This window comes from Globicephala melas, chromosome 5 (genome assembly GCF_963455315.2).
Source record: "Globicephala melas chromosome 5, mGloMel1.2, whole genome shotgun sequence".
NCBI classification, from domain to species: Eukaryota; Metazoa; Chordata; class Mammalia; order Artiodactyla; family Delphinidae; genus Globicephala; species Globicephala melas.
Genome location: NC_083318.1, coordinates 86,360,956 through 86,385,838, shown reverse-complemented (window position 1 = coordinate 86,385,838; position 24,883 = coordinate 86,360,956). Strand labels below are relative to the sequence as shown.

The following is a 24,883-nucleotide window of genomic DNA, read 5'->3' as shown; positions in this document are numbered from 1 at the left end:
AAAAAGAGGAAGGAAAGAAGAAATAAAAGAGAAAGAAGAAATATTTCTTCCTTCAACTGAATTTATGAATCACAGTTTTAATAATTTTTGTTGGTGTTTCTAGACACCAGTAACCTACATACTCAGTTAGGAAATGAAATTGACAGTTTCTAACTGAAATAGGTCTTTTGAGAAAGAAAAAAGCAGCTAGAGGTGAATCTATACATTGTGATGTGAGATAATTTACTAAAAGAAGTTAGGTAAACAAAGAAAGAGATTTTATTATATGCCACCTAGTTTAACTCAGATTCAAATTGACCATGAAGGGTCAGCCAGAAGTCAGTCAACTGTTTGATAATAAATCAGCTACTCCCGATTGACTATAAGCCAATTCTTACAAACTTGGCAGAACATCAAGAAAGTTGTTCACACGAATAAACAAATCAACAGACAGGGCAAGGGATGCCTTCCTCACACAGTTTTTTCTAGTGATTATATGAACAATAGACTTCTATGCAAACCAGTAAGAAAGTTAAAGACAACTGGAAATACATGATGGGAAAACTGCAGATATCTTCAATTTATAAATAAATAATAAATTACTAGCTATACATCAGTTAGGACAAAACAACACTCCTGATGGGCAAAATTGATCAAAATGATTAAAAGAACCAATAAACTTAAGAAATATGAAAAATTATAAAATATCTATGAAATACAGATTTTAAATAATATATATTCAATTATGAAAGATTGCAACAATTAAATTTCCAATACTGATGATGCAGTGAGAAAATAGGCAATTTCATATACCGCGCAAATGTGCACACTCCTTTAGTGATTTGTTAAAGACAATTGCCAATTTCTTAAGTGTGTATACCTTTTACTTTGGCAATTCCATCATCACTGCAAAGATAAGTGTGAAAAGACATATGCTCGAAGAAATTTGTTGCAGTACCATTTATATTGGAAAAAAGGAACAACAGGGATTCCCAACAATAAAGAGTTGTATCATCTATGTTACATCCATACTATGGATTGCTATGTGTTATTTATAAGAATAAAAACAGAATTTATGTACCAGCAGCAAAATATGTTCACATCATACAGTTCAATATAAAAATAGATTACAAATGAATGTAAAATAGAATACAAATTAAACTACATTCATAAGTGTATAGATTTTATATATACTTAAATATTTAGAAACATAAAAACAGCATTATTAGGAATGATCATGTCTTATGTGTAGAATAAAGAGAGCACTTTCATTTTCTCTATATCACTTAATGTTTTCAATGTGTCAAAAATAAGGATATTTATATGTGCATGTTTACATGGATGCATGAATGTGTGTGAATTTATCCTTCTTTGTGTAAAATGGATATGGTTCAATCCTCAAAGAGTCTCCTGCAGGACAAACTTAACCTAATCTATAATGATGTCTACTTTTTCATAGAACCTTATGACATATGCATAACGTTTTAAAATAAAACTTTTCATGTCTGGCAAAAAGTGTCTAATAAATAACATCCATTTTCTTTCCTAGGGTGGTTGTAGAAAAAAAATAGGCACTTCTTACAGTGAGGCCAGCTGGAAGGCTATTTTCATATTCAGTCAGTAGTTGTTGAGCTTCCTAACTAGGGCAGTGACCATGAAGATAGAAAAAAGAAGAAAATAATGGAGATGGAATCAATGGGTTTGAGTGCCTGGTGCTAGTGGGGGAGAGATGGGAGGTAACATCTGAAAGTTTTCATCTCCACTGTTTAGCCTGAAATGTAGTAGGGGAAACACTACCAGAAGGAGCTTTCAGTGTAAGTCAGTGGTCTAAATACTTGGTTTGATTTGTAGGTCACATCTTTCTAAAATTTTACCATCAGTTATTTCTTCCTTTGGGTTAATGCATTTGTTACAATATCTGCTAATTTCACTTCCTCTTTAGAGTGTACTTCTCATAGTTTGGGATGCTCTGTATTAAAGGAAACACATTAGGTGACTAAAAGAACTACTGCCTCCAAGAGGCTCCTGTTATGGTATGAACTTTCTGAAAAAGGCACTAAAAGCCACAGCAGTCACAAATGTATAGGGGTATAACAACTTATCTGGCAGTTTTTTGGGCAAGGGTGGATATTAGCTGTAATGCTAATATCAAAGAAGGACAACATTTGTTGAGATACTATATCACAAACTCAGAACGGGGTAAGTTTGGGGAGTAAACATGTAGTGAAAGAAGTTGAAAGCCAATAAAGGAAAGTGTGCTTAATTAAAAATTTTAAGGCTAACTCTGAACATGAAATGATTTAACATGGGATCAGGAGAGGAACTGTCAATGATAACCATGTTGTTTAACCTTATAATTGTCACACAAGTCACTCAATGGGAGTGTCGACTTCTTTACTGATCAAGTGAGAGAGAAAAGTATAAGTAATGCTAGGGGTCACACAGGAATCTTCTCTACCCTCAAGAATCCGTCTTAGACGTATCCATTACAGTGTCATTAATTTCATCTTCTTTTTAATACACTCAACAAGCATTTGATTTTTTTTTCATTAAATGAAACATATTCAGGAACTAAGGAAGCTCTGACTTTGATATTTGGCAATAGCTATCAAATGTGACCATCAATCTTTATTGTTACTTAATGTATACAGAATTAATCAAAGTGATTATTTGCCAAAGTATTGTTGTATTTTCTCAATCTCTTAGCTTTTTTATATGCCCCATCAATTTTGACAGAGAAATCGAAGGCTCTGTTGAATGTATCACCCATTTTGTACATAGTTTTGAAACATCTTACTTTATTGTGCTTTGTACTTATTCTTTCATATGTTAGACTTATTAATAGGATTAGAAACTCTTAAAACACCAAGGCTATGTTATATCCTTCTTTAATATGCATTTACCCCATATGCTCAACAGCTAAGAAATGCTAGACACCCAAGAGAAACTCAATGTACAGGGCTATTATTAATGTTAAAACATTTTAAAGTACATACAAAGTGGAAAGCATACCTTTTTTTCTTTCAGTGTACCACTCTATGATGAATTCTTCCAAACCTGCCTATTTAGATTACTTTGGCAGAATCCATGGAATTCTACTGTATAAAGAATTTATCCAATATTGGCATGATGTGGAGGCATTTGAGGCAAGGCCAGATGACCTTGTCATTGTCACCTATCCCAAATCTGGTAAGTCTCTTTGTTAGGTCAAAGTTTTCCCCTTTTCACCTAGAAATGACAAACCCACCTTGACTGGTAAATATTGAGCCATTCACCCCTCCCACACTCATTCTCTATATTAAATAAGGACAGATATAGCAGTTTTGGTATAGACATACAAAAAGTGGCATACGATAGCTCTATTCTAAGACCACAATCTGTACCTATAATTTGAGCAGCACATTGACAAATGGGTATTGTTGGCCACTTTAGAAAATCACATAATATAGATGGATGAATATGGAACCATAACTAAAATTTAAAACTACCCACTGTGTTTACCTTATTTCATTATTGTCATTGTTGTATAGACAAAGTATAAGCAATTTTCACAGATTTTTTAAAACTTAACACTTTTTCAGCTAACCAGCTCCTCTTTATAAAGTCCATCTCTGAAACTCTATTTGCAAGCAACGTCTTTTTTCCTGAAATTAGCTTGTTAGTCATAACTCTGGAGTCTTACAATCCTAGATCTTTAGAAATTAGAAAGATCCAGTACAGACTTCTTCTCTATCTTCTCTATCTCTATCTTCTCTAACTGTTCCAATTAACACAAGTATGTCAAACGCTAAATATGTCTTTGACTACTCTGACTGTAAAGAGCTCCTGCATTTCTCTTTCTTGTCTAGATCTATGTCAGCACAAAACCAGTCACATGAAGAGGACACCTGAGAGCTACTCCAGAGTCAATTTCTCTTACTTCTGCATCTCCCATATTCAGTCAATCAATGTGTTTTGCCCTTTTAGTCTCTTAGATATGCCTCACAGTCAGTCTCTTACAGGTCTCTTGTCACCTTTCTTATTGACCCCTCACTCCATTGTTTTATTTACTTTGGCTCTAGAGGAATTCTTCCAAAATATAACCATGATAATCTTGCTTTCTTCCTTAATGTATACTAATGCCTTTGAAAAACTTTTAGAAAACAACTTGAACTCTAGTATGAACTACAAGGCTTTTTAGGCTCAGTGTCTGGTTGCTGCTGTAAGCTCATCTCCACACATCCCTTCAGGTAGCCTCTGATTTAGTCTTTATAATCTACATCCAATTTGTTTCCTTGCCTCTTTACTATTTGTAAGTATCTGGCCTTTGATTAAGAAAAACAAACAAACAGATTTTCTGTCTGGTAGACCACTTTCCTACCTTACAAAACTTGTGAATTTATGACAATTGTTTGTTAAAGCTAAGCTCAATTATCATGGTATCTTGAAGGCATTTCTTGTGGAAACATCACGGCAGCAGCAGAAGCACACAAAGTTCCTCCTTTAAAGTCCTTTGAATCCCTGTGACCATCTGTATTACAACATCTTAAGGAAAAAGAAGTGTTGTAATTTTTGAGCATTCTTTCTGACTTTTCAGAGGGGCTTTGAACATCACAGGACAAGGACCAGATTTATTCTTTTCTATATACTCTGTAGTAGGACTCAACCTGAGGCATAGAAGCTATCTAGAAAATTTGTGGATGAAAGCATGGTTACTTTTTAGATGTAAAAATTTAGTTCCAAGACTGTTATCAGATTGTACAATGTCACAATTCATCATCGACACATTCAGATTTCTACCACAGGTGTATCTTATTACAATGTTCTTTATTTATTGATGCTATGTTAAGATCCTATAAGATTAAATTTTAGAGGACATATTTCTTGAGTCCTGTGGTTATTCTGGCATCTTTCAAATACTATTGCATTGGTAACTTCCTACTTTATCCAACTATAAATCTATCACTCCCTGCATCATCAGCTATGCATCATCAGTGGGAGACTCAGATTTGTTTAATTTTTTCAGGCACAACATGGGTTAGTGAAATTGTATACATGATTTATACAGAGGGTGATGTGGAAAAGTGCAAAGAAGATGCCATTTTTAATCGAATTCCTTACCTGGAATGCAGAACCGAAAAGGTGATGAATGGTAATGCTTAAGTTAATTTTAAAAGCTATATACACATATTTTAAGTGTGGATGTAAATGGTGCAAGGAAAGAGACTATAAGCAAAAGTGGCAATTAGTATTATGTCTTCTACATAAGAAAGAATGTAAATTTAATTTTAAATCTTGACAGAGTTTATGGTATAGCATATGCCTGGAATAGAGAGAATAGGATAGCTCTGACATGCTTTCAGCAGAGCCTAGTAATATGTGAGCATTTATCTCTTTATGGGATGTGTGCAACAGTACTTTAAATGCCAGGAAGATATCCATAAAATTTTCAAGGATATATGCAAAAATATTTTTATCACAGATTCTTTTAATATTATGAAAAATTAGAAACAATATATATGTTAATCAACAAAAGAAGAGTTAAAAGTGATATGAAATCATTAAACATGTTACAATGACATATATTTCTTGACATTGAAGTGTTACTATAATATATCGACAAAAATGCAATTAGGGGACTTCCTTGTCTGTCCAGTGGTTAAGACTTCACCTTCCAATGCAGAGGGTGCGGGTTTGATCCCTGGTCAGGGAGCTAAGATCCCACATGCTTCACGGCCAAAAAAAACAAAACATAAAACAGAAGCAATATTATAACAAATTAAATAAAGACTTACAAAAATGGTCCACATGAAAAAAATCTTAAAAGAAAAGAAAAATGCGATCAGAAGATATTAAATATTTCATCTGTGTGTGTGGTATTTGTATGGCTGTGAGTCTGGGCGTATAGACATCTTTGTATGGAAGGATGCTTACCAAAACGTTAATGATGATTTTTTTCAAAGGTGAAATTTTATTTGATCTATTTTTTCTCTATAATTTTCTCTACCTAAACTTTTCTAACTTTTGTTTTTTTAAAAAATTAGGAGTAAAACAATTAAAACAGATGGCATCTCCTAGAATAGTGAAGTCTCATCTGCCACCTGAGCTTCTTCCAGCCTCATTTTGGGAAAAGAACTGTAAGGTAACCAGAGTAAAGTGTTCTTAGAACACCGAACTCAAAGAATTTTACAATGATAAAGTTATGTAACATCCTAACTGTGTCTTATACACACTTGTTTACTTATTCCTTCATTGAATCTATAGACATTTTTAAAATGTGGATCATAGTCAGTATCGTCAAAGAGTTTAGATTTCAGTTCTAACTCCAGAGGTAATTCTGAGAAAAACAAGTAAACTATCTAAGCTTCAGTTTCCTCATCTATAAAAGAGAGATAATAATTGCATTCCGCATAGAGTTGTTATAAGGATTAACTAAAATAATTCTTGTAAAGTGCTTAACATAGTACCTAGCATGTTATAAATAATATATGGTAGCTACTTTTGTATTTGCTGTTATTAGTAATTGCATTCAATATACTCTTTTTGAAAACTATTGTGCTTGGCATTGTGAGGCAGGCAAATGAACTAGACAAGGACAAACCAGACAAAAATAACATAATAATTATTTACTGAGTGCCTATCCTGAGCCAGCAATATGACAATTAATAAGATGCATGCAATCCTTGTCTTCATGGGCACATGGTCCACAGGGGGAAAGTGACAAATAAAGAAACAATACATAAGGTACTATAAGTCAAGTAAGAGAAGAATTCTAGCCCAGACATTGAGGGCAGAGAAGTTATCCAGGAGCAAGTAACATCTCAGTTGATATATGAAGGATGTATAGGAATTAGTCTATATAATCCCAGAGGCAACCCAAGGTGGGATGTGAAACCAGTTCAATTTAGCTGGAAAGCTGAGTGTCCATACTGGCTGGATGAGTGAAGGGAGATAAGCTGGGTTTGTTTATAACAGATATGGAAGCCAATTTAGAAAGTTTGGGTTCCACTTTGATGATAATGAGGAGTTACAGCCATATTAAGCTGCTGATTTATATGATCAATTTTGCTTTTTAGAAAGAATAATACATGGAATCCTAAAGTACAGGCAAAACATTGTCTTAAAACACTGAAGCCATTTCTCAAGACCTTACTAGCTTTATTAGGACACACTATGACCCATACTAAACATATAAGATATTAAAGTACTATGTGTAGTCATTATTGACAAAAAGGGGATCTATCTGAGTCATGAAACATTTCCATTTTGTACACTGACGTAACAGGGCATATATGACATTTTCTGGAGATCCATGGTGCAAAATTTTGAAGATTCCAATGGTTTTTGTTTGTTTGTTTGTTTGTTTTTATCATAGGCAATCTTAGAAAGATCACATACATGCTGCTGAAATCATTCCATACACAAGAGCTCTCTCTTTAATAAACATTATTCATGTATCTTTTGGGAAACATGTGATTACTATTTTTTCAAGAGATTTGGCCAAGTTACTTTTTTTCTTTTGAGAATGGGATGAAGCCTTGATGTTACCCCTTTATTTATTTATTTTTAAAAATTAAAAAAGTATATTTTTTATAAATTTATTTATCTTTGGCTGTGTTGGGTCTTCATTTCTGTGCGCAGGCTTTCTCTAGTTGCAGCGAGCGGGGACTACTTTTCATTGCAGTGCACAGGCTTCTCATTGCAGTGGATTCTCTTGTTGCAGAGCATGGGCTCTAGGCTCGCAGGCTTCAGTAGTTGTGGCATGTAGGCTCAGTAGCTATGGCACATGGGCTTAGTTGTTCCATGGCATGCGGGATCTTCCCAGACGAGGGCTTCAGCCCATGTCCCCTGCATTGGCAGGTGGATTCTTAACCACCGTGCCACCAGGGAATTCCCCCCCTTTACTTTTAAATGAAAATACATACTGTACCTTTATAATAGCCTCAGTCTTCACAAAACTGCTGATCATCTCAGAGATCATCAAAGACTAGGAGACAACTGGATGGATTCACATCCTGAGTACTTCCAGGGTGATTCACTGGTAGACAAGAAGAGAAGTGGATTGAGACTCTTAGTAAAAGTGTGTTTGGAGTGTTGGACTAGAAACTTTAAGTGATAAAAAAGAAGAAAGTAAAAAAAAAAAAAAAGGGAACAGGCTAATAGATAAAAGAAACAATTGAGGCCAATAAACTTGAGAACTTGGAGTTGTTGCAGAAGAGGTATATTCCTGATAAGAAAGAAAGAATAAAGAAACAGGACTGTCTTGGAAGAAAACATGGTGCTCAAGGACAAGCCTTCAGAAACTTTAGGGTACTGACAAGTTTCAAGATTTGGCTAAAAATATTGTTAGTTGAAGTAAAATAGAGGTAATGATCAATGACCACATGAACCTAGAGAATCAGATGGTTCATGCATACAGACACTAAAATTATACAGTGTGGTGAAAAGTTTTGGTATGGAGAGTAACACTATAAGGCAGGTGTTCAAATTTTCAGTTAAAACAAGGGAATGACCACAAGCTTAAAAATGTCACAGCTGGTTGAAGTATGAATTATTATAGGATCAGGGGGTTTTCAAGTGTAGGAATTTTAAGATAGATTATGATCCCAAGTGAATTTTGGGCAAACTAGAAACTTTGACTTGAGAGAAGTGAGTGGAAAGACCTAGATTTACCTCGAAGGCAGGAAGAGCATGTGCAGTGAAAAGTTAGGGAAGAGAATAGGATCTTCCAAAAAAGAGATAAGACAAACTGATGGAAGTTTAAGGAAAGAGGAATTGCTTTAACTTCCCACCTTCCCCCGCCCCACATCCTGGAGAATAAAAACTTTTATGCAGGACTTGGAGCAAAGGTTTAAATATGGATAGTATTTTTTTATTTAATTTAATTAATTTATTTATACAGCAGGTTCTTATTAGTTGTCTATTTTATACATATTAGTATATATAAGTCAATCCCAATCTCCCAATTCATCCCACCACCACCCGCACCCTGCTTACCCCTCTTGGTGTCTATATGTTTATTCTCTACATCTGTGTCTCTATTTCTGCCTTGCAAACCGGTTCATCTGTACCATTTTTCAAGATTCCACATATATGCGTTAATATAGGATATTTGTTTCTCTCTTTCTGACATACTTCACTCTGTATGACAGTCTATAGGTCCATCCATGTCTCTACAAATGACCCAATTTCGTTCCTTTTTATGGCTGAGTAATATTCCATTGTACCACATCTTTTTCCATTCATCTGTTGATGGGCATTTAGGTTGTTTCCATGACCTGTCTAATGCAAATAGTGCTGCAATGAACATTGGGGTGCATGTGTCTCTTTGAATTATGGTTTTCTCTGGGTATACGCCCAGTAGTGGGATTGCTGGGTCATATGGTAATTCTACTTTTAGTATTTTAAGGAATGTCCATGCTGCTCTCCATAGTGGCTGCATCAATTTATATTCCCACCAACGGTGCAAGAGGGTTCCCTTTTCTCCACACCCTCTCCAGCAATTATTGCTTGTAGATTTTCTGATGATGCCATTCTAACCAGTGTGAGGTAATACCTCACTGTAGTTTTGATTTACATTTATCTAATAATTAGTGATGTTGAGCAGCTTTTCATGTGCCTTTTGGCCATTTGTATGTCTTCTTTGGAGAAATGTCTATTTAGGCCTTCTGCCCATTTTTTGATTGGGTTTTTGTTTTTTTTAATATTGAGCTGAATGAGCTGTTTATATATATTGGAGATTAATCCTTTGTCCATTGATTCATTTGCAAATACTTTCTTCCATTCAGAGGATTGTCTTTTTGTCTTGTTTATAGTTTCCTTTGCTGCACAAAAGCTTTTAAGTTTCATTAGGTCCCATTTGTTTATTTTTGTTTTTATTTCCATTACTCTAGGAGATGGGTCAAAAAAGATCTTGCTGTGATTTATGTCAAAGAGTGTTCTTCCTATGTTTTCCTCTAAGAGTTTTATAGTGTCCAGGCTTACATTTAGGTCTTTAATCCATTTTGTTTTATTTATTTAGTTTATTTGTGTATGGTGTTAGGGAGTGCTCTAATTTCATTCTTTTACATGTAGCTGTCCAGTTTTCCCAGCACCACTTATTGAAGAGACTGTCTTTTCTCCATTGTATATCCTTGCTTCTTTTGTCATAGATTAGTTGACCATAGGTGCATGGGTTTATCTCTGTGCTTTCTATCCTGTTCCACTGATCTATATTTCTGTTTTTGTGCCAGTACCATATTGTCTTGATTAGTGTAGCTTTGTAGTATAGTCTGAACTCAGGGATCTGCTTCCTCCGGCTCCGTTTTTTTTCCCTCAAGACTACTTTGGCTATATGGGGTCCTTTGTGTCTCCATACAAATTTTAAGATTTTTTGTTCTAGTTCTGTAAAAAATGCCATTGGTAATTTGATAGGAATTGCATTGAATCTGTAGATTGCTTTGGGTAGTATAGCTATTTTCACAATATTGATTCTTCCAATCCAAGAACATACTATATCTCTCCATCTGTTTGTGTCATCTTTGATTTTTTTCATCAGTTTCTTATAGTTTTCTGAGCACAGATCTTTTGCCTCCTTAGGTAGGTGTATTCCTAGGTATTTTATTCTTTTTGTTGCAATGGTGAATGATATTATTTTCTTGATTTCTCTTTCTGATCTTTCATTGTTAGTGTGTAGGAATGCAAGAGATTTCTGTGCATTAATTTTTTTTTTTTTTTGGTATGCGGGCCTCTCACTGCTGTGGCCTCTCCCGTTGCAGAGCACAGGCTCCAGAGGCGCAGGCTCAGCTTCCATGGCTCATGGGCCTTACCGCTCCATGGCATGTGGGGTCTTCCCGGACCGGAGCATGAACCCGTGTCCCCTGCATCGGCAGGCGGACTCTCAACCACTGCACCACCAGTGAAGCCCTGTGCATTAATTTTGTATCCTGCTACTTTACCAAATTAATTGATTAGCTCTAGTAGTTTTCTGGTGGCATCTTTAGGATTCTAAATGTATAATATCATGTCATCTGCAAACAGTGACAATTTTGCTTCTTCTATTCCAATTTGTATTCCTTTTATTTCTTTTCCTTCTCTGATTGCCATGGCTAGGACTTCCAAAACTATGTTGAATAATGGTGGCAAGAGTGGATATCCTTGTCTTGTTCCTGATCTTAGAGGAAATGCTTTCAGTTTTTCACCATTGTGTATGATGTTTGCTATGTGTTTGCCATATATGGCCTTTGTTTTGTTGAGGTAGTTTCCCTCTATGCCCATTTTCTGGAGAGTTTTTTTTTTTTATCATAAATTGGTGTTGAATTTTGTCAAAAGCTTTGTCTGCATCTATTGATATGATCATATGGTTTTTATTCTCCAGCTTGTTAATATGATGTATCACATTGATTGATTTGTGTATATTGAAGTATCCTTGCCTCCCTGGGATAAATCCCACTTGATCGTGGTATATGATCCTTTTAATGTATTGTTGGATTCTGTTTGCTAGTATATTGTTGAGGATTTTTGCCTCTATATTCATCAGTGTTATTGGTCTGTAATTTTCTTTTTTTTGTAATATCTTTGTCTGGTTTTGGTATCAGCGTGATGGTGGCCTCATAGAATGAGCTTGGGAATGTCCCTTCCTCTGAAATTTGTTGGAAGACTTTGAGAAGGATGGGTATTAGCTGTTCTCTAAATCTTTGATAGAATTCACCCATGAAGCCATCTGGTCCTGGACTTTTGTTTGTTGGAAGATTTAAAATCACATTTTCAATTTCATTACTTGTGCCTGTTCTGTTCATATTTTCTATTTCTTCCTGGTTCAGTCTTGGAAGGCTATACTTTTCTAAGAATTTGTCCATTTCTTCCAGGTTGTCCATTTTATTGGCATAGAGTTCCTTGCAGTAGTCTCATGATGCTTTGTATTTCTGTGGTGTCCATTGTAACTTCTCCTTTTTCATTTCTAATTTTATTGATTTGAGTCCTCTCCCTCTTTTCTTTGATGAGTCTGGCTAAAGTTTTATCAATCTTGTTTATGTTCTCAAAGAACCACGTTTTAGTTTTATTGATTTTTGCTATTGTTTTCTTTGTTTCTATTTCATTTATTTTTGCTTTGATTTTTATGATTTCTTTCCTTCTACTAACTTTGGGTTTTGTTTGTTTTCTTTCTCTAGTTACTTTAGGTGTAAGGTTACATTGTGTTTTGAGATTTTTCTTGTTTCTTGATGTAGGAATGTATTGCTATAAACTTCCTTCTTAGAACTGCTTTTGCTGCATCCCATACATTTTGGATTGTCGTGTTTCCATTGTCATTTGTCTCTAGGTATTTTTTGATTTCCTCTTTGATTACTTCAGTGATCTCTTGGTTATTTAGTAACGTATTGCTTAGCTTCCACATGTTTGTGTTTTTTATGTTTTTTTCCATGTAATTGATTCCTAATCTCATTGCACTGTGGTTGGAAAAGATGCTTGATGTGATTTCAATTTTCTTAAATTTATCAAGGCTTGATTTGTGACCCAAGATGTTATCTATCCTGGAGAATGTTCCATGTGCACTTGAGAAGAAAGTGTAATCAGCTGTTTTTGAATGGAATGTCCTATAAATATCAATTTAATCTATCTGGTCTATTGTGTCATTTAAAGCTTGTGTTTCCTTATTAATTTTCTGTCTGGATGATCTGTCCATGGGTGAAAGTGAGGCGTTAAAGTCCCCCACTATTGTTGTGTTACTGTCAATTTCCTCTTTTATAGCTGTTAGCATTTGCCTTTTGTATTGAGGTGCTCCTTTGTTTGGGTGCATAAATATTTTCAATTGTTATATCTTCTTCTTGGATCGATAACTTGATCATTATGTAGTGTCCTTTCTTGTCTCTTGTAACATTCTTTATTTTAGAGTCCATTTTATCTGATATGAGTATTGCTACTCCAGCTCTCTTTTGATTTCCATTTGCACGGAATATCTTTTTCCATTCCCTCACTTTCAGTCTGTATGTGTCCCTAGATATGAATTGGGTCTCTTGTAGAAAGCATATAGATGGGTCTTGTTTTTGCATCCATTTAGTGAGCCTGTGTCTTTTGGTTGGAGCACTTAATCCATTCATATTTACGGTAATTATCAATATGTATGTTCCTATTACCATTTTCTTAATTGTTTTGGGTTTGTTTTGTAGGTCCTTTTATTCTCTTGTGTTTTCCACTTAGAGAAGTTCCTTTAGCATTTGTTGTAGAGTTGTTTTGGTGGTGCTTAATTCTCTTAGTTTTTGCTTGTCTGTAAAGCTTTTGATTTCTCCATCAAATTTTAATGAGATGCTTGCCAGGTAGAGTAATCTTGGTTGTAGGTTCTTCTGTTTCATCACTTTAAGTATATCATGTCACTCCCTTCTGATTTGTAGCGTTTCTGCTAAGAAATCAGCTGTTAACCTTATTGTAGTTCCCTTGTATGTTATTTGTCATTTTTCCCCTAATGTTTTTATAATTTTTCTTTGTCTTTAATTTTTGTTGATTTGATTACTATGTGTCTCTGCATGTTTCTCCATGGGTTTATCTTGCCTGGGACTCTCTGCACTTACTGGACTTGGGTGGCTATTTCTTTTCCCATGTTAGGGAAGTTTTCGACTATAACCTCTTCAAGAATTTTCTTGGATCGTTTCTCTCACTCTTCTCCTTCTGAGACCCCTATAATTCGAATGTTGGTGCATTTAATGTTGTCCCAGAGGTCTCTTAGGCTGTCTTCATTTATTTTCATTCTTTTTTCTTTATTCTGTTCCGCAGCAGTGAATTCCACCATTCTGTCTTCCAGGTCACTTATCCGTTCTTCTGCCTCAGTTATTTTGTTATTGATTCCTTCTAGTGTATTTTTCATTTCAGTTATTGTATTGTTCTTCTCTGTTTGTTTGTTCTTTAATTCTTCTAGGTGTTTGTTCTTTAATTCTTCTAGGTCTTGGTTAAACATTTCTTGTATATTCTCAATATTTGCCTCCATTCTTTTTCCATGGTCCTGGCTCATCTTCACTATCATTATTCTGAATTCTTTTTCTGGAAAGTTGCCTATTTCCACTTCATTTAGTTGTTTATCTGGGGTTTTATCTTGTTCTTTAATCTGGTACATAGTCCTCTGCCTTTTCATTTTGTCTGTGTTTCTGTGAATGTAGTTTTCTTTCCACAGGCTCAGGATTGCTGTTTTTCTTGCTTTTGCTGTCTGCCCTCTGGTAGATGAGGCTATCTAAGAGGGTTGTGCAAGCTTCCTGATGGGAGGGACTGGTGGTAGGTAGAGCCGGGTGTTGCTCTGGTGGGCAGAGCTCAGTAAAACTTTAATCCATTTGTCTGCTGATCGGTGGGGCTGGGTTGCCTCCCTGTTGGTTGTGAGGCCTGAGGTGACCCAGGACTGAAGCCTACAGGTCCTTTGGTGGGGCTAATTGTGTACTTCAGGAAGGCTCATGCCAAGGAGTACTTCTGTTGCCAGTGTCCTTGTACCTACAGTGAGCCACAGATGCCCCCCACCTCTGCAGGAGACCCTCCAACACTAGCAGGTAGGTCTGGTTCAGTCTCCTGTGGGGTCAGTGCTCCTTCCCCCTGAGTCTTGATGTGCACACTACTTTGTGTGTGCCCTTCAAGAGTGGAGTCTTTGTTTCCCCCAGTTCTGTTTAAGTCTTGCAATCAAATCCCACTAGCCTTCAAAGTCTGATTCTCTGGGAATTCCTCCTCCTTTTGCCAGACCCCCAGGTTGGGAAGCCTGACGTGGGGCTCAGGACCTTCACTCCAGTGGGTGGACTTCTATGGTATAATTTTTCTCCAGTTTGTGAGTCACCCACCCCCCATTTATGGGATTTGATCTTATTATGATTGCTCCCCTCCAACCATCACATTTCAGCTTCTTTGTCTTTTGAGGTGGGGTATCTTTCTTTGTCTTTCTGTCTTCCTGTCAATGATTGTGCAGCAGTTAGTTGTGATTCTGGTGCTCTTGGAAGAGAGAGTAAGAACACATCTTTGTACTCCTCCATCTTAAACCAATCCATGGATAGTATTTTGAGATGCAGAGAATATTCAAGACAGAGGGAAAAGCATGAATAAAAAAAGGGATGAAAATTATGAAGTAAAGTGTTGGAAATAGTGGCAAAGAGTTCCATTCAGCTAATAGGCAAAAAGGACTAGGGAGAGTTTTAAGTAAGGTTGGAAAAGTTCAATATGGCTAATGATAGCTTTGATGAGAAAAGAAAGTTCGCTTTATTTACTGTAGCATTTGGAGCGTTTTATAGTGGGACCTTAAAAATGAAAACCATACTTCTTAGAGTAAACAAAAAGATTTCTTTAAAATTGTTTGAAAATGTATTAACTTTAGTAAGACAGGTTATGAGCCTAATCATATCCAGGAAAGAGTGGAGAGTCAAGAGCAGCCATTCCCAATGGCATTTCTCAGGTGCCTGAAGGAGGAAGTGGAAGACCAGAGAGATGAAGTTTACTTTTGCAGCTCTTTTCTGGCAGCACTGAGTGTCTGACCTAGAAAAGACTGTAACGATCTGATATAACTCATTTGTTTAGTAGATAGAAAATGTAGGTCCAAAATGATTGGTGCTTTGCACAAGATGGTAGAAATTAGTGCCAGAACCAGCGTCTAAAACCAAGGCTTCCTGTCTGTTCATTTATTGATGTTTCCTTGCTATATAAAATGGAAACTAAACAAGGTGTGAGTGAAGATTATATTTTTTCACTGACAGCAACATGCACTTAAAAAGAACCTCATAAACATGATTTTTTCTTCAAGATTGCAAGCAAGAAAATAACAGGACTTTTTTTTTTTTATTGCTATAAGGAATAGTGGTGTAGCATAAAGGCCAGAAGACTTTTTACTCTCATTGGGTACATTTATTCTCAACCATGTATTCTGACTAAGCTTCAGTTTAGTTTCTGTACTTATAAATTGGGGATAATAATCTGCCTCATCCATTTTATATCAATGGAATTTGAGACACTCAAATGAAATATGTGAAATAAAAATGAATATGGCACAAAAATGAAAAGTGAGAGCTAACATTGAACAACAATGCAAAAGATGCTGTCACTTTAGATTATTTAAGGAGTTTTCTTCTTTATAATTTTATATATTTTATATATTTCTACAATAAATATGTGTTATGTTTATAGTTGAAAACATAAACATTTCCTTTTTAAATCTTGATGAGACTATATTTGAAAAATATTAGCTGATTTAATATCTAATTTCATCTTCTTAGATCATCTATGTTTGCCGGAATGCCAAGGATGTGGTTGTTTCTTATTACTATTTCTTTTTAATGGTGACTGCTAATCCAGATCCTGGTTCTTTTCAAGATTTTGTGGAAAAATTCATGGATGGAGAAGGTATGAACAGTTTCTTTTTCTGAATTCTTTCAAGGTAAATGATACAAGACAAATGGCATCTCTGGGCAAAAATTTTTGTTGTCCGTTCTGGTCTGTTATCCTTCCTAGTCCTTAATTAAAACACAGAAATTCTAGAAGGCCTTGAACTTTAGAACAAGCATAGAGTTTCCAGATGCGGATGGAAAATTGCAGAACCTGGATACTCTAGTTTGGTGCCTACAAATAAGTATACAGATGTATGTGTGTCCAATTCTCTCTCATCTCTTTTTATTACAGAAGCACTTCACAGTGTGTTATTTCAACTTCATTGAACAAGAGGGGAAAAAGACAGAGGAGAGAAAATGTTCATTTGTTTCTAAGAAAAATTTCAGATACTACATGGGGCCAGAATTCACAAAGAAGTCTGAATATCTACAAAGTTCTTACTCATTCTAACTACTGTGCAGTCTGAATAATTCAACTAGATTTCTCAGAACAGTGTAAGAGTTACCTGAGCAGAAATTCTGGGAAATTTTGTCTTTTTATTTAACTCCCAACTAAAGCAACTTGAGTATTCAAATTTGAGAAATAAAGAGTTCAGGAGAATCTAGTATTAACTAAAGAAGGCCATTCTAATCCTGTAGTAATAATTGTAAGGAAAAAAGATAATAACACCATTTTTATATCCACAAAATTTAATATTGGCTCAATGAAAATGTGGTATATGTGCATTATGCTTATCTCTACATTTGGAAAATTTTATGCTAAAGCATCATGAATAAAATACATGCCTCAAGATTATCAAACAGGTGTTATAAGGCAGAGAAAGATAATGTGCCTCTGCAAAATGAATGAATAAGATCACTATAAAAATCATTATATGACTTTTTCTGTAAAGAAATAAATGTAACAAAACAGAAACAGACCTACCCACATATACAGAAAACAAACTAGTGTTTACCACAGGGGAGGGGGATAGGGAGGGGCAAAATAGATGAAGGGGATTATGAGGTACAAGCTGCTAGTTATAAAATAAATAAGTCACAGGGAAGTAATGGGCAACATAGGGAATATAGTCAATATTTTATTATAACTTTACGGTGTATAATCTATTAAAATATTGAATCACTATGTTGTACAACCACTATAATATTGTAAGCCAACTATACTAAATAAATAAATAAATAAATTGTCGGTAGAGTCAAAGAACAGAAGAGGTATGTAACGATTTAATGCAAAGCAGAGTACTTTGACTCACACATCATTATATTATCATGTCAGCTTTTTACTGGGTAAAATACTTGGATATATGTGAGAGAAGATGAGGGAAGAGAAAGGAAGAAACCGTATATGGTCATACCACATCATCTCCAAAATCTTCTAATTTTTTAGAGTGAGAATGATACTAAGCGTCCCTAAGAGGGCACCTCTTACCATTTAAACTGTGAGTGGTGTAACAAAAATTATATAGCTGCTAGCTTCAGTTACCAAAGCTAGTTTTTTGTTTGTTTGTTTGTTTGTTTTTGCAGTACGCAGGCCTCTCACTGTTGTGGCCTCTCCCGTTGCGGAGCACAGGCTCCGGACGCGCAGGCTCAGCAGCCATGGCTCACGGGCCCAGCCGCTCCGCGGCATGTGGGATCTTCCCGGATCGGGACACGAACTCGTGTCCCCTGCATCGGCAGGCGGACTCGCAACCATTGCGCCACCAGGGAAGCCCCAAAGCTAGTTTTTAAATGGTACATATGAGACCTGGACTGAATTCTGATCATAATAATGTTGATAATTCCACTACTCAACTCATTTCACTAACAACCTGATTTCACAAACACACACACACACACACACACACACACACACACGCACCATTTTCAAAAATGCTTTCATAAGCTCTGAATCAAATGGATGGAGTCTTCCTTCACTTTTCCTCTGAGTCATAAACCATGTCATAATAATGAAAGTTGGGAATATGTTTCTGTATATAGTTTATTCAACATACTGTGCTGCTTTTGCTGCAGAAAAATTTGCTTCAGATGTGCAGCTGATCTCTAGTTTTCATTCCATGATCATTTATTTATATTTCTTTGTCTGAAGACTCATTTTCAAGCTATATAAAGATGATGCTATGTCCTCACATTATTTTTCTCTCTAATTTTAGTTCCTTATGGTTCCTGGTATGAACACACAAAATCTTGGTGGGAAAAGAGAGAGAATCCACAAGTGCTATTTCTTTTCTATGAAGACATGAAGGAGGTGAGAAACTCAAAACATATGGCAACTTAGTAATTCTCAAAATGTTAGAATTTGACACCATGGTAAATACAAAATTCTGCCTTTAAACAAATGATGCAGCCAACTCCAAAAGTTAAAATAATCCAGATACTTTAGCACAGATTTGAAGCTAGTAAATAAAAACCTTCTGTAAGTGAATACATATAAACCCAAGTCTCAAAAATTTACCAAAGATAAAAGAAGGAATTTGAGTTCATAAAACAAAACAACAACAACATGCACACACATATGCACACAAGGAATCACAATGGGCAAGAAGAGTTAACTGGTCTCCAAATCCATAGAGGTAGGAATTATCAGACAAGGACCATAAAATAACTATGCTGAACATATTTAAAGAAACAAAAGAAGAAATTAAAAATTTTACAAAGAAACAAGAGATTACTAAAATTGATAAAGCAGATTTTGAAAACCCCCCAGCAAAATAGAATTTCTAAAATAAATTTTAAAAACTAAAATTAGAAAATTAAAACATAGTTTAAATAACAGATAAGACATGGCTAAATAGTGAATTATTAATGTAGAAGATGATGCTGAGGAAAGTCCACAGGATGTACCACAGTGAGATAAACAGAATACTTCAGAAGAGGTAATGAATATATAAGATAGATTAACAAGGTCTCACATATATCAACTCAAACTTCCAGAAGAAGAGAGTAAAGAGAATGCTGGAACAACAATATGAAAAAAGAGTGAGGACATCACAATTTCTTCATAATCTGTTTTTTTTCCAGCTTTTTTAATAATCAGCGTAATTCAAAATAAAAATTACTAGGATGCCTTTTCACATCCACCAGATTGACAGCAATTAAAAAGTCTGACAATAATAAATACCAGTCAGGATGTATGTTAGTGAGAAGTAACACATTTCTGTTAAGAGTATAAAAATATACAAACACTATGGAAACAACGTGTTACCTAGGGAGGGCAAACATGCACATAATTTAAGACTCAGGAATTCCACTAGTAGATATATGCTCTTGAGAAATACTGACTTGTGTGTAGTAGTTTATATATACAGCAACCTTCATAGCAGCATTCCCCATGACCATAAAAATTGGAAACAACCCAAATATACATATATTCAGGAATCAATACACGATATATACTATTATTCTACAATTAAATATTATATTGCAATGAAAAGGAATACATTTCAAATGTGCACATCAATTGGGTAAAACCAAACCATATGTTGTCTAGGGTTACATACATGAGCCTCAAATCTACAGAGTAAAGCATAGGATTGATTAGGTCAATTTCAGGATAGCAAGTTTGTTGTTGTTTGTGGAAATTGGAATGGAGAATGAAAAGAATGAAGTTGGAAACTTGCAAATGGAAAAACTCAACCAATTATGAATGTCTTATTGCATACATTCGGTAGTAGGTAAGGGTGCTATATTGATTTTTATTCTTTAAAGCACATATGTGCACATATCAAATAATTTTAAAATGAAAGACAAATTACTGGGTCTTTTTATTAAAGGGTAAGAAATATCTTCTTTATTTATTTATTTATTTATTCTTTATTAGTACCAAGAAAGCAATTGATATCCATGTCTTATCCACATCTTTGCACAATTATTAAGATTCATGTGGCAGTAATTCTAGAGTTGTTTTGATGAGGACAAATTTAAAATAAAATCATAAGTATTATTTTAGAAACTGAATTATTACTTCTTGATAGAATTTAACACAGAACAAATTGGAATGAGAAGCAGCCATGGTCTATAGTTTATTTTATTACTTAAATTTGTGTTCTGTAACGAGAATATTGAAGACAGTAAATTTAAAAGGCACACGAAAAAAATGTATTAGTTAATCCAACCATTTCACCCTTCCAAATTGTTCATGTCCATTTACTCCCTATTTTGGTCAAAAATGGCCGTGTTTATGTTTCTTCTCTATTTGAGTGAATGAGGAACAGAAGAATAAATGTTTTCTCTTGTTTCTACAACATATCAAGTAGAAAGAGAAAAAGACAGTAACATTGTTATGTAGAGATACTACCTTTTTTTGTGGAAAACAAGTAAATAAAAAACGTGAGAATACGTATATGGTACAATGGATTTATATAGGGATTTATGGGAGCAAAAATAGAGTTATCTAACTCAAATTGGAATAGTCGAGGAAATTATCCCAAAGAAGGTGATACTTAAGCTGAAGTTTGACAGGCAAGCTGTAATTTGTAGAACAGAGAATTAGAGAACAGCATTCTGTGTAAAGGGAAATATACACCAGAATAAGCATTATAGTTGGTTTTGAGAATCGTTGCATTGAATGATTAAGCCGAATAATAGGGTATGCTATAGAAGTGACTAGAGATGGGGATGTTTGTAGCTATGGTTCATGAAAATCTGATATTGTTCCATGTTGAGTATTTGACTTTTTACACCCTTTCTTAATCTTTCTGGTTCCTTTGCTTCTCACTAGTTACATCAATAAATTAAAAGAAAATTGAAAGCTGTCTGCATATTTTCAACCTCAAACTTGATCTGTCAAAGGGGACTGTAGTCTTTAAGAGTGTATATTATATTCATAGATAGTATTTATTGAGCATGTATTATGCATAAATGACTAAAATAAATATTTTATAAACAGCATCTCATTTAGTGTTCTAAAAATCTTTGAAGTTTCTTTTATGTTCATTTTATGAATGAGGAAAATTATGCTTAGAGAAGTTAAAAAATACCACTTCCCCAAGAAATGTTTTTGCTCACTAGAATCCTAATTCCAATATCAGTGGGGGGAAGAGGAGGGAAGAAAAGTTTTCTTTCTGTGTCCTTTTTTATCCACAAAGTAATGTATTCAATTTTAGTAACTGAGTCTTCAAAATATTTTTTTCTTCTTAGAATATCAGAAAAGAGGTGATGAAATTGATAGAATTTCTGGGAAGGAAGGCATCAGACGAGCTTGTGGACAAGATTATAAAACACACTTCATTCCAGGAGATGAAGAACAATCCATCTACCAATTACACAATGCTACCGGATGAAGTCATGAACCAAAAAGTATCTCCCTTCATGAGAAAGGGTGAGATAGTCATGTTATTTGCCTCCATTGCTGTAGGAAATCATAAATTGAAATAGTTATAGGCAAACATCTATTAAGGTCTATTCATGCCTGTGGACCCTGCTTGTTTTCTTCAGAGATGTTTCACATTTGAGTGACCAGTTCTGCAGAAGCATAAAATATTAGTACTACTACTAATAAATTACTATTACTTGTTGATTACTTTGTATATGCAGCAAATTATATTAAGAATGACCAGCAGCCACCCAGCCTCAGTACTAGCACTAATACCACACTCTACTAGCTATTACTTATTAAGTCTTTGTGCCTTGGTGCTGCATCACATACATCATATAAATTGTAAATTCTAATTTTTTTAAAATTCTAATGCAAGAGTTAAGAGAAAATTCTATTATAATCTAATTTTGAGATGAAGAAACAAGCTTAGAACAATTAGTCAGCTTTTCCTTAACCAAGTGGAAGGCATTTTTCAAGACTAAATGGCAAATTTCCAAACTTATCAAATTGTATACTTTAAATATGTACAGTTCTCTGTATATAAATTATACCTCAATAAAGTTGTTTTAAAAAAGACTAAGTTTCAAAACACTTAGTGGTGAATACAGCTTGGCTTAGCAAAAATATCAAAATACAATGAAGTGACATCTATTGGGAGGAGGCATGGTGGTCTTGATGAGATATAGTCAGTTTATAAATCCAAAGGCATGTAGGATATGCAGAGTATTGGGACATCCAGTCTTACTGATATGTGAAGCAGAAACAGAACAGAGAAAATCTTGCTCTTGGAACCAAATTGTCATTGAGAGGGTCAGGGATTTTTTAAACAATTGGAGTAACAAACCTGCCACTGGGTGAAAATAGGGCACACATGAAAGAGAGTTAACATGCAGAGTATATTTAAATTATTGAATCCTCAGATTATCTCAGTTTCTTTTCCCATAATGTCCTCATATATTTTTAAGATAAAACAACAAACTTAAAATAATGGCCATGTTTGTAAAGGCCTTTGTACTGTTATACCTTCAGACCCCACATGATTCTCAAGACACATTTTCTATCTTCTGCTTTTTGGGTCTTGTCATTGGGAAAGTTTAGATCTCCTTGAGCTAACGGGGCAATTGAACAATTGATTAATTTAAAATACAAGGTGACTTCCTACTGTCAGGGGAGGGTTGGATGTGATGAAAAGCAAAAAGAAGAGCCTGCTAGGCTATTGTAACACACAGGTGGGAAACGCTGAGGAGCTTCTCTGTAGCTGGCAGCAGAAATGGAGAGAAGGCAATGGCTATGAAGAAAGTCTGAATATAAATAAAGAATTAGATATTGTGGTTGAAGAATAACTGTTAAGTTTATGCAGTGGATACCTGCTGTTGCCATTAACCAGGTTATGGAAAAGGTCACCAATAAAATACAATTTTGTAGGGAAGGAAATGAATTTATTTTTAAACTGGGTGAATTTGAGATGCTCGTATGGAATGAAAGTGGTCACATCAGGTAGGCACTTGGATATGAAGACGTAAGTCTGCATTTTAATATTATCAGCATGAAGATGATATTTAATATCTTGGGAGTAGGTAAAACATGGATCTCAGGAGCCCCAGCATTTCAGAGGAAATTGGAGAAGAAAAATTAAGTGAAGTATTGATAGCATAACGGGGAAGGTCAGAGAAATAAATTTGCTGTTTGTTTTGTTTTGTTTTGTTTTAACAATCAGGACAAATCCTTGCTTGCACTCTCAAATATATAGTATTTATGGTATATATTTTATTTCTATAATTAAGGATTACAAGAATAAAATTTGATTAGTGTTAATGAAAGTGATGAATATTAGAAAATTTCATTATTCTGGCTGGAAGACATAATATTTACTGTTTTTTTTCTCTTTTGTTACAGGGATTGCAGGAGACTGGAAGAATTACTTTACAGTAGCCCTAAATGAGAAATTTGACATGCACTATGAGCAGCAAATGAAGGGGTCTACACTGAAGTTACGAACCGAGATCTAGGAAGGGTTTTCTTGACACATCTGAGATTAAAGTGTTCTTCTCATCATTCCTTACCTCTTTTATTTTAGACTGGTAGAGAGCGAGTCATGTGAAAGATCATGATCAGGTTCACATGATTATTGAGATCGTCATATAAAAAAGCAAGAAAGATTTTTTTCCCTGCTGTTATCTTTAAAATAAGAAAGATTTTTTTCCCTGCTGTTATCTTTAAAATGTTTTTCCTTTTCTTTCTTTATTACAAATTATTACACAAATCTATAACCTATGAGAATGATGTAGGAACACACAAATTTTTGAAGTTGTTAAAGCCTCATCAAAAATAACCAAACATTCCAAGTTCTTTAACTTTGTTGTTACTTTTTTCCATTCGTTAGTACATTTAGTATATATATATATATATATATATATATATATACACATTTATATACATATATACATAAATATATATATTTACATGGAATTTGAAAACCTTGACAGAAAGAACTAAAGAATAAATAAATATGAGGGTATAAATAGATCTGTTATTTCCTTCCTGATATTTTCTTTCACTTTCTGCAAAATGACTTAATTTGGAATTTACCTTAGTTTAATGTAAATTTGGGGCATAACAGAACTGATTTCCAGACCTTTATAAATAATCCCAACGAGTGTTATTTATGCTTGAATGTCTTTAGCTAATTTGATATAGTTATGCTTTAGTATTATTTCTGTCATATACACAAGATAATAAAATTAAGCTCTGTAAAGTTTTAAAGAACGTGATATATGCCAGTAAAATAAAATACAAACAAAAGTAAAAGAAGAATTATTTTTTTTTATTTAAACAATGTTGTTTTGGCTTATGTCTCCTATTTTTCTCTATTCTCTTGATCATTTTTTTCTATAGCATGTTTAACAGTCAGTGCTTCCTTTCTCTAAATCAGAAGACACACAAGATCTTAAAAAATTCACTATGGGTCTTTAGTAGAATAGAATGTCATTACTTCCTAAACTCAAAGATCAAATCTAGGGAGAAAGTGATATATGTTTTCTTATTCTTTGGGGGAAAGGCTAGGAACTTCTCAGCCCCCTATTTAATAATTATGATTTTCAGAATAAAAGCTATTTTTTAGTGTAATATTTCTATGCATTATACAAAAATTGAAGAGTCTTGAAAACTTTTAAGATTTTGTTTGGGTTGAGGTGGTAATTAGAATCTCAGTCTCTGGAGGGAACAGCTGTTACATACATACACACATGAATATACCTATACACACATTCAGACTCATTCATTATCATTATTCTTT

The 24,883-nt window shown here is 34.5% G+C and overlaps 1 protein-coding gene across 1 annotated transcript; it reads left to right on the top strand.

Annotated features, from left to right (window-relative positions):
• The first annotated feature begins 3,020 nt into the window (after positions 1-3,020).
• On the top strand, positions 3,021-23,597 carry SULT1E1 (sulfotransferase family 1E member 1). The gene is made up of 7 exons (XM_030880735.3): positions 3,021-3,168; positions 4,985-5,110; positions 6,003-6,100; positions 16,164-16,290; positions 18,425-18,519; positions 21,411-21,591; positions 23,485-23,597. The coding sequence occupies exons 1-7, from the start codon at positions 3,021-3,023 to the stop codon at positions 23,595-23,597; spliced, it is 888 nt and encodes a 295-aa protein (XP_030736595.3).
• Positions 23,598-24,883: the final 1,286 nt, after the last annotated feature.

Excerpts from the sequence above, each read along its gene's own strand:
- SULT1E1 (XM_030880735.3), top strand. The coding sequence starts at position 3,021 with ATGAATTCTTCCAAACCTGCCTATTTAGATTACTTTGGCAGAATCCAT. Across the intron at positions 3,169-4,984 it reads TGTCACCTATCCCAAATCTG|GCACAACATGGGTTAGTGAA; the intron begins GTAAGTCTCTTT and ends TAATTTTTTCAG. Across the intron at positions 5,111-6,002 it reads AACCGAAAAGGTGATGAATG|GAGTAAAACAATTAAAACAG; the intron begins GTAATGCTTAAG and ends TTAAAAAATTAG.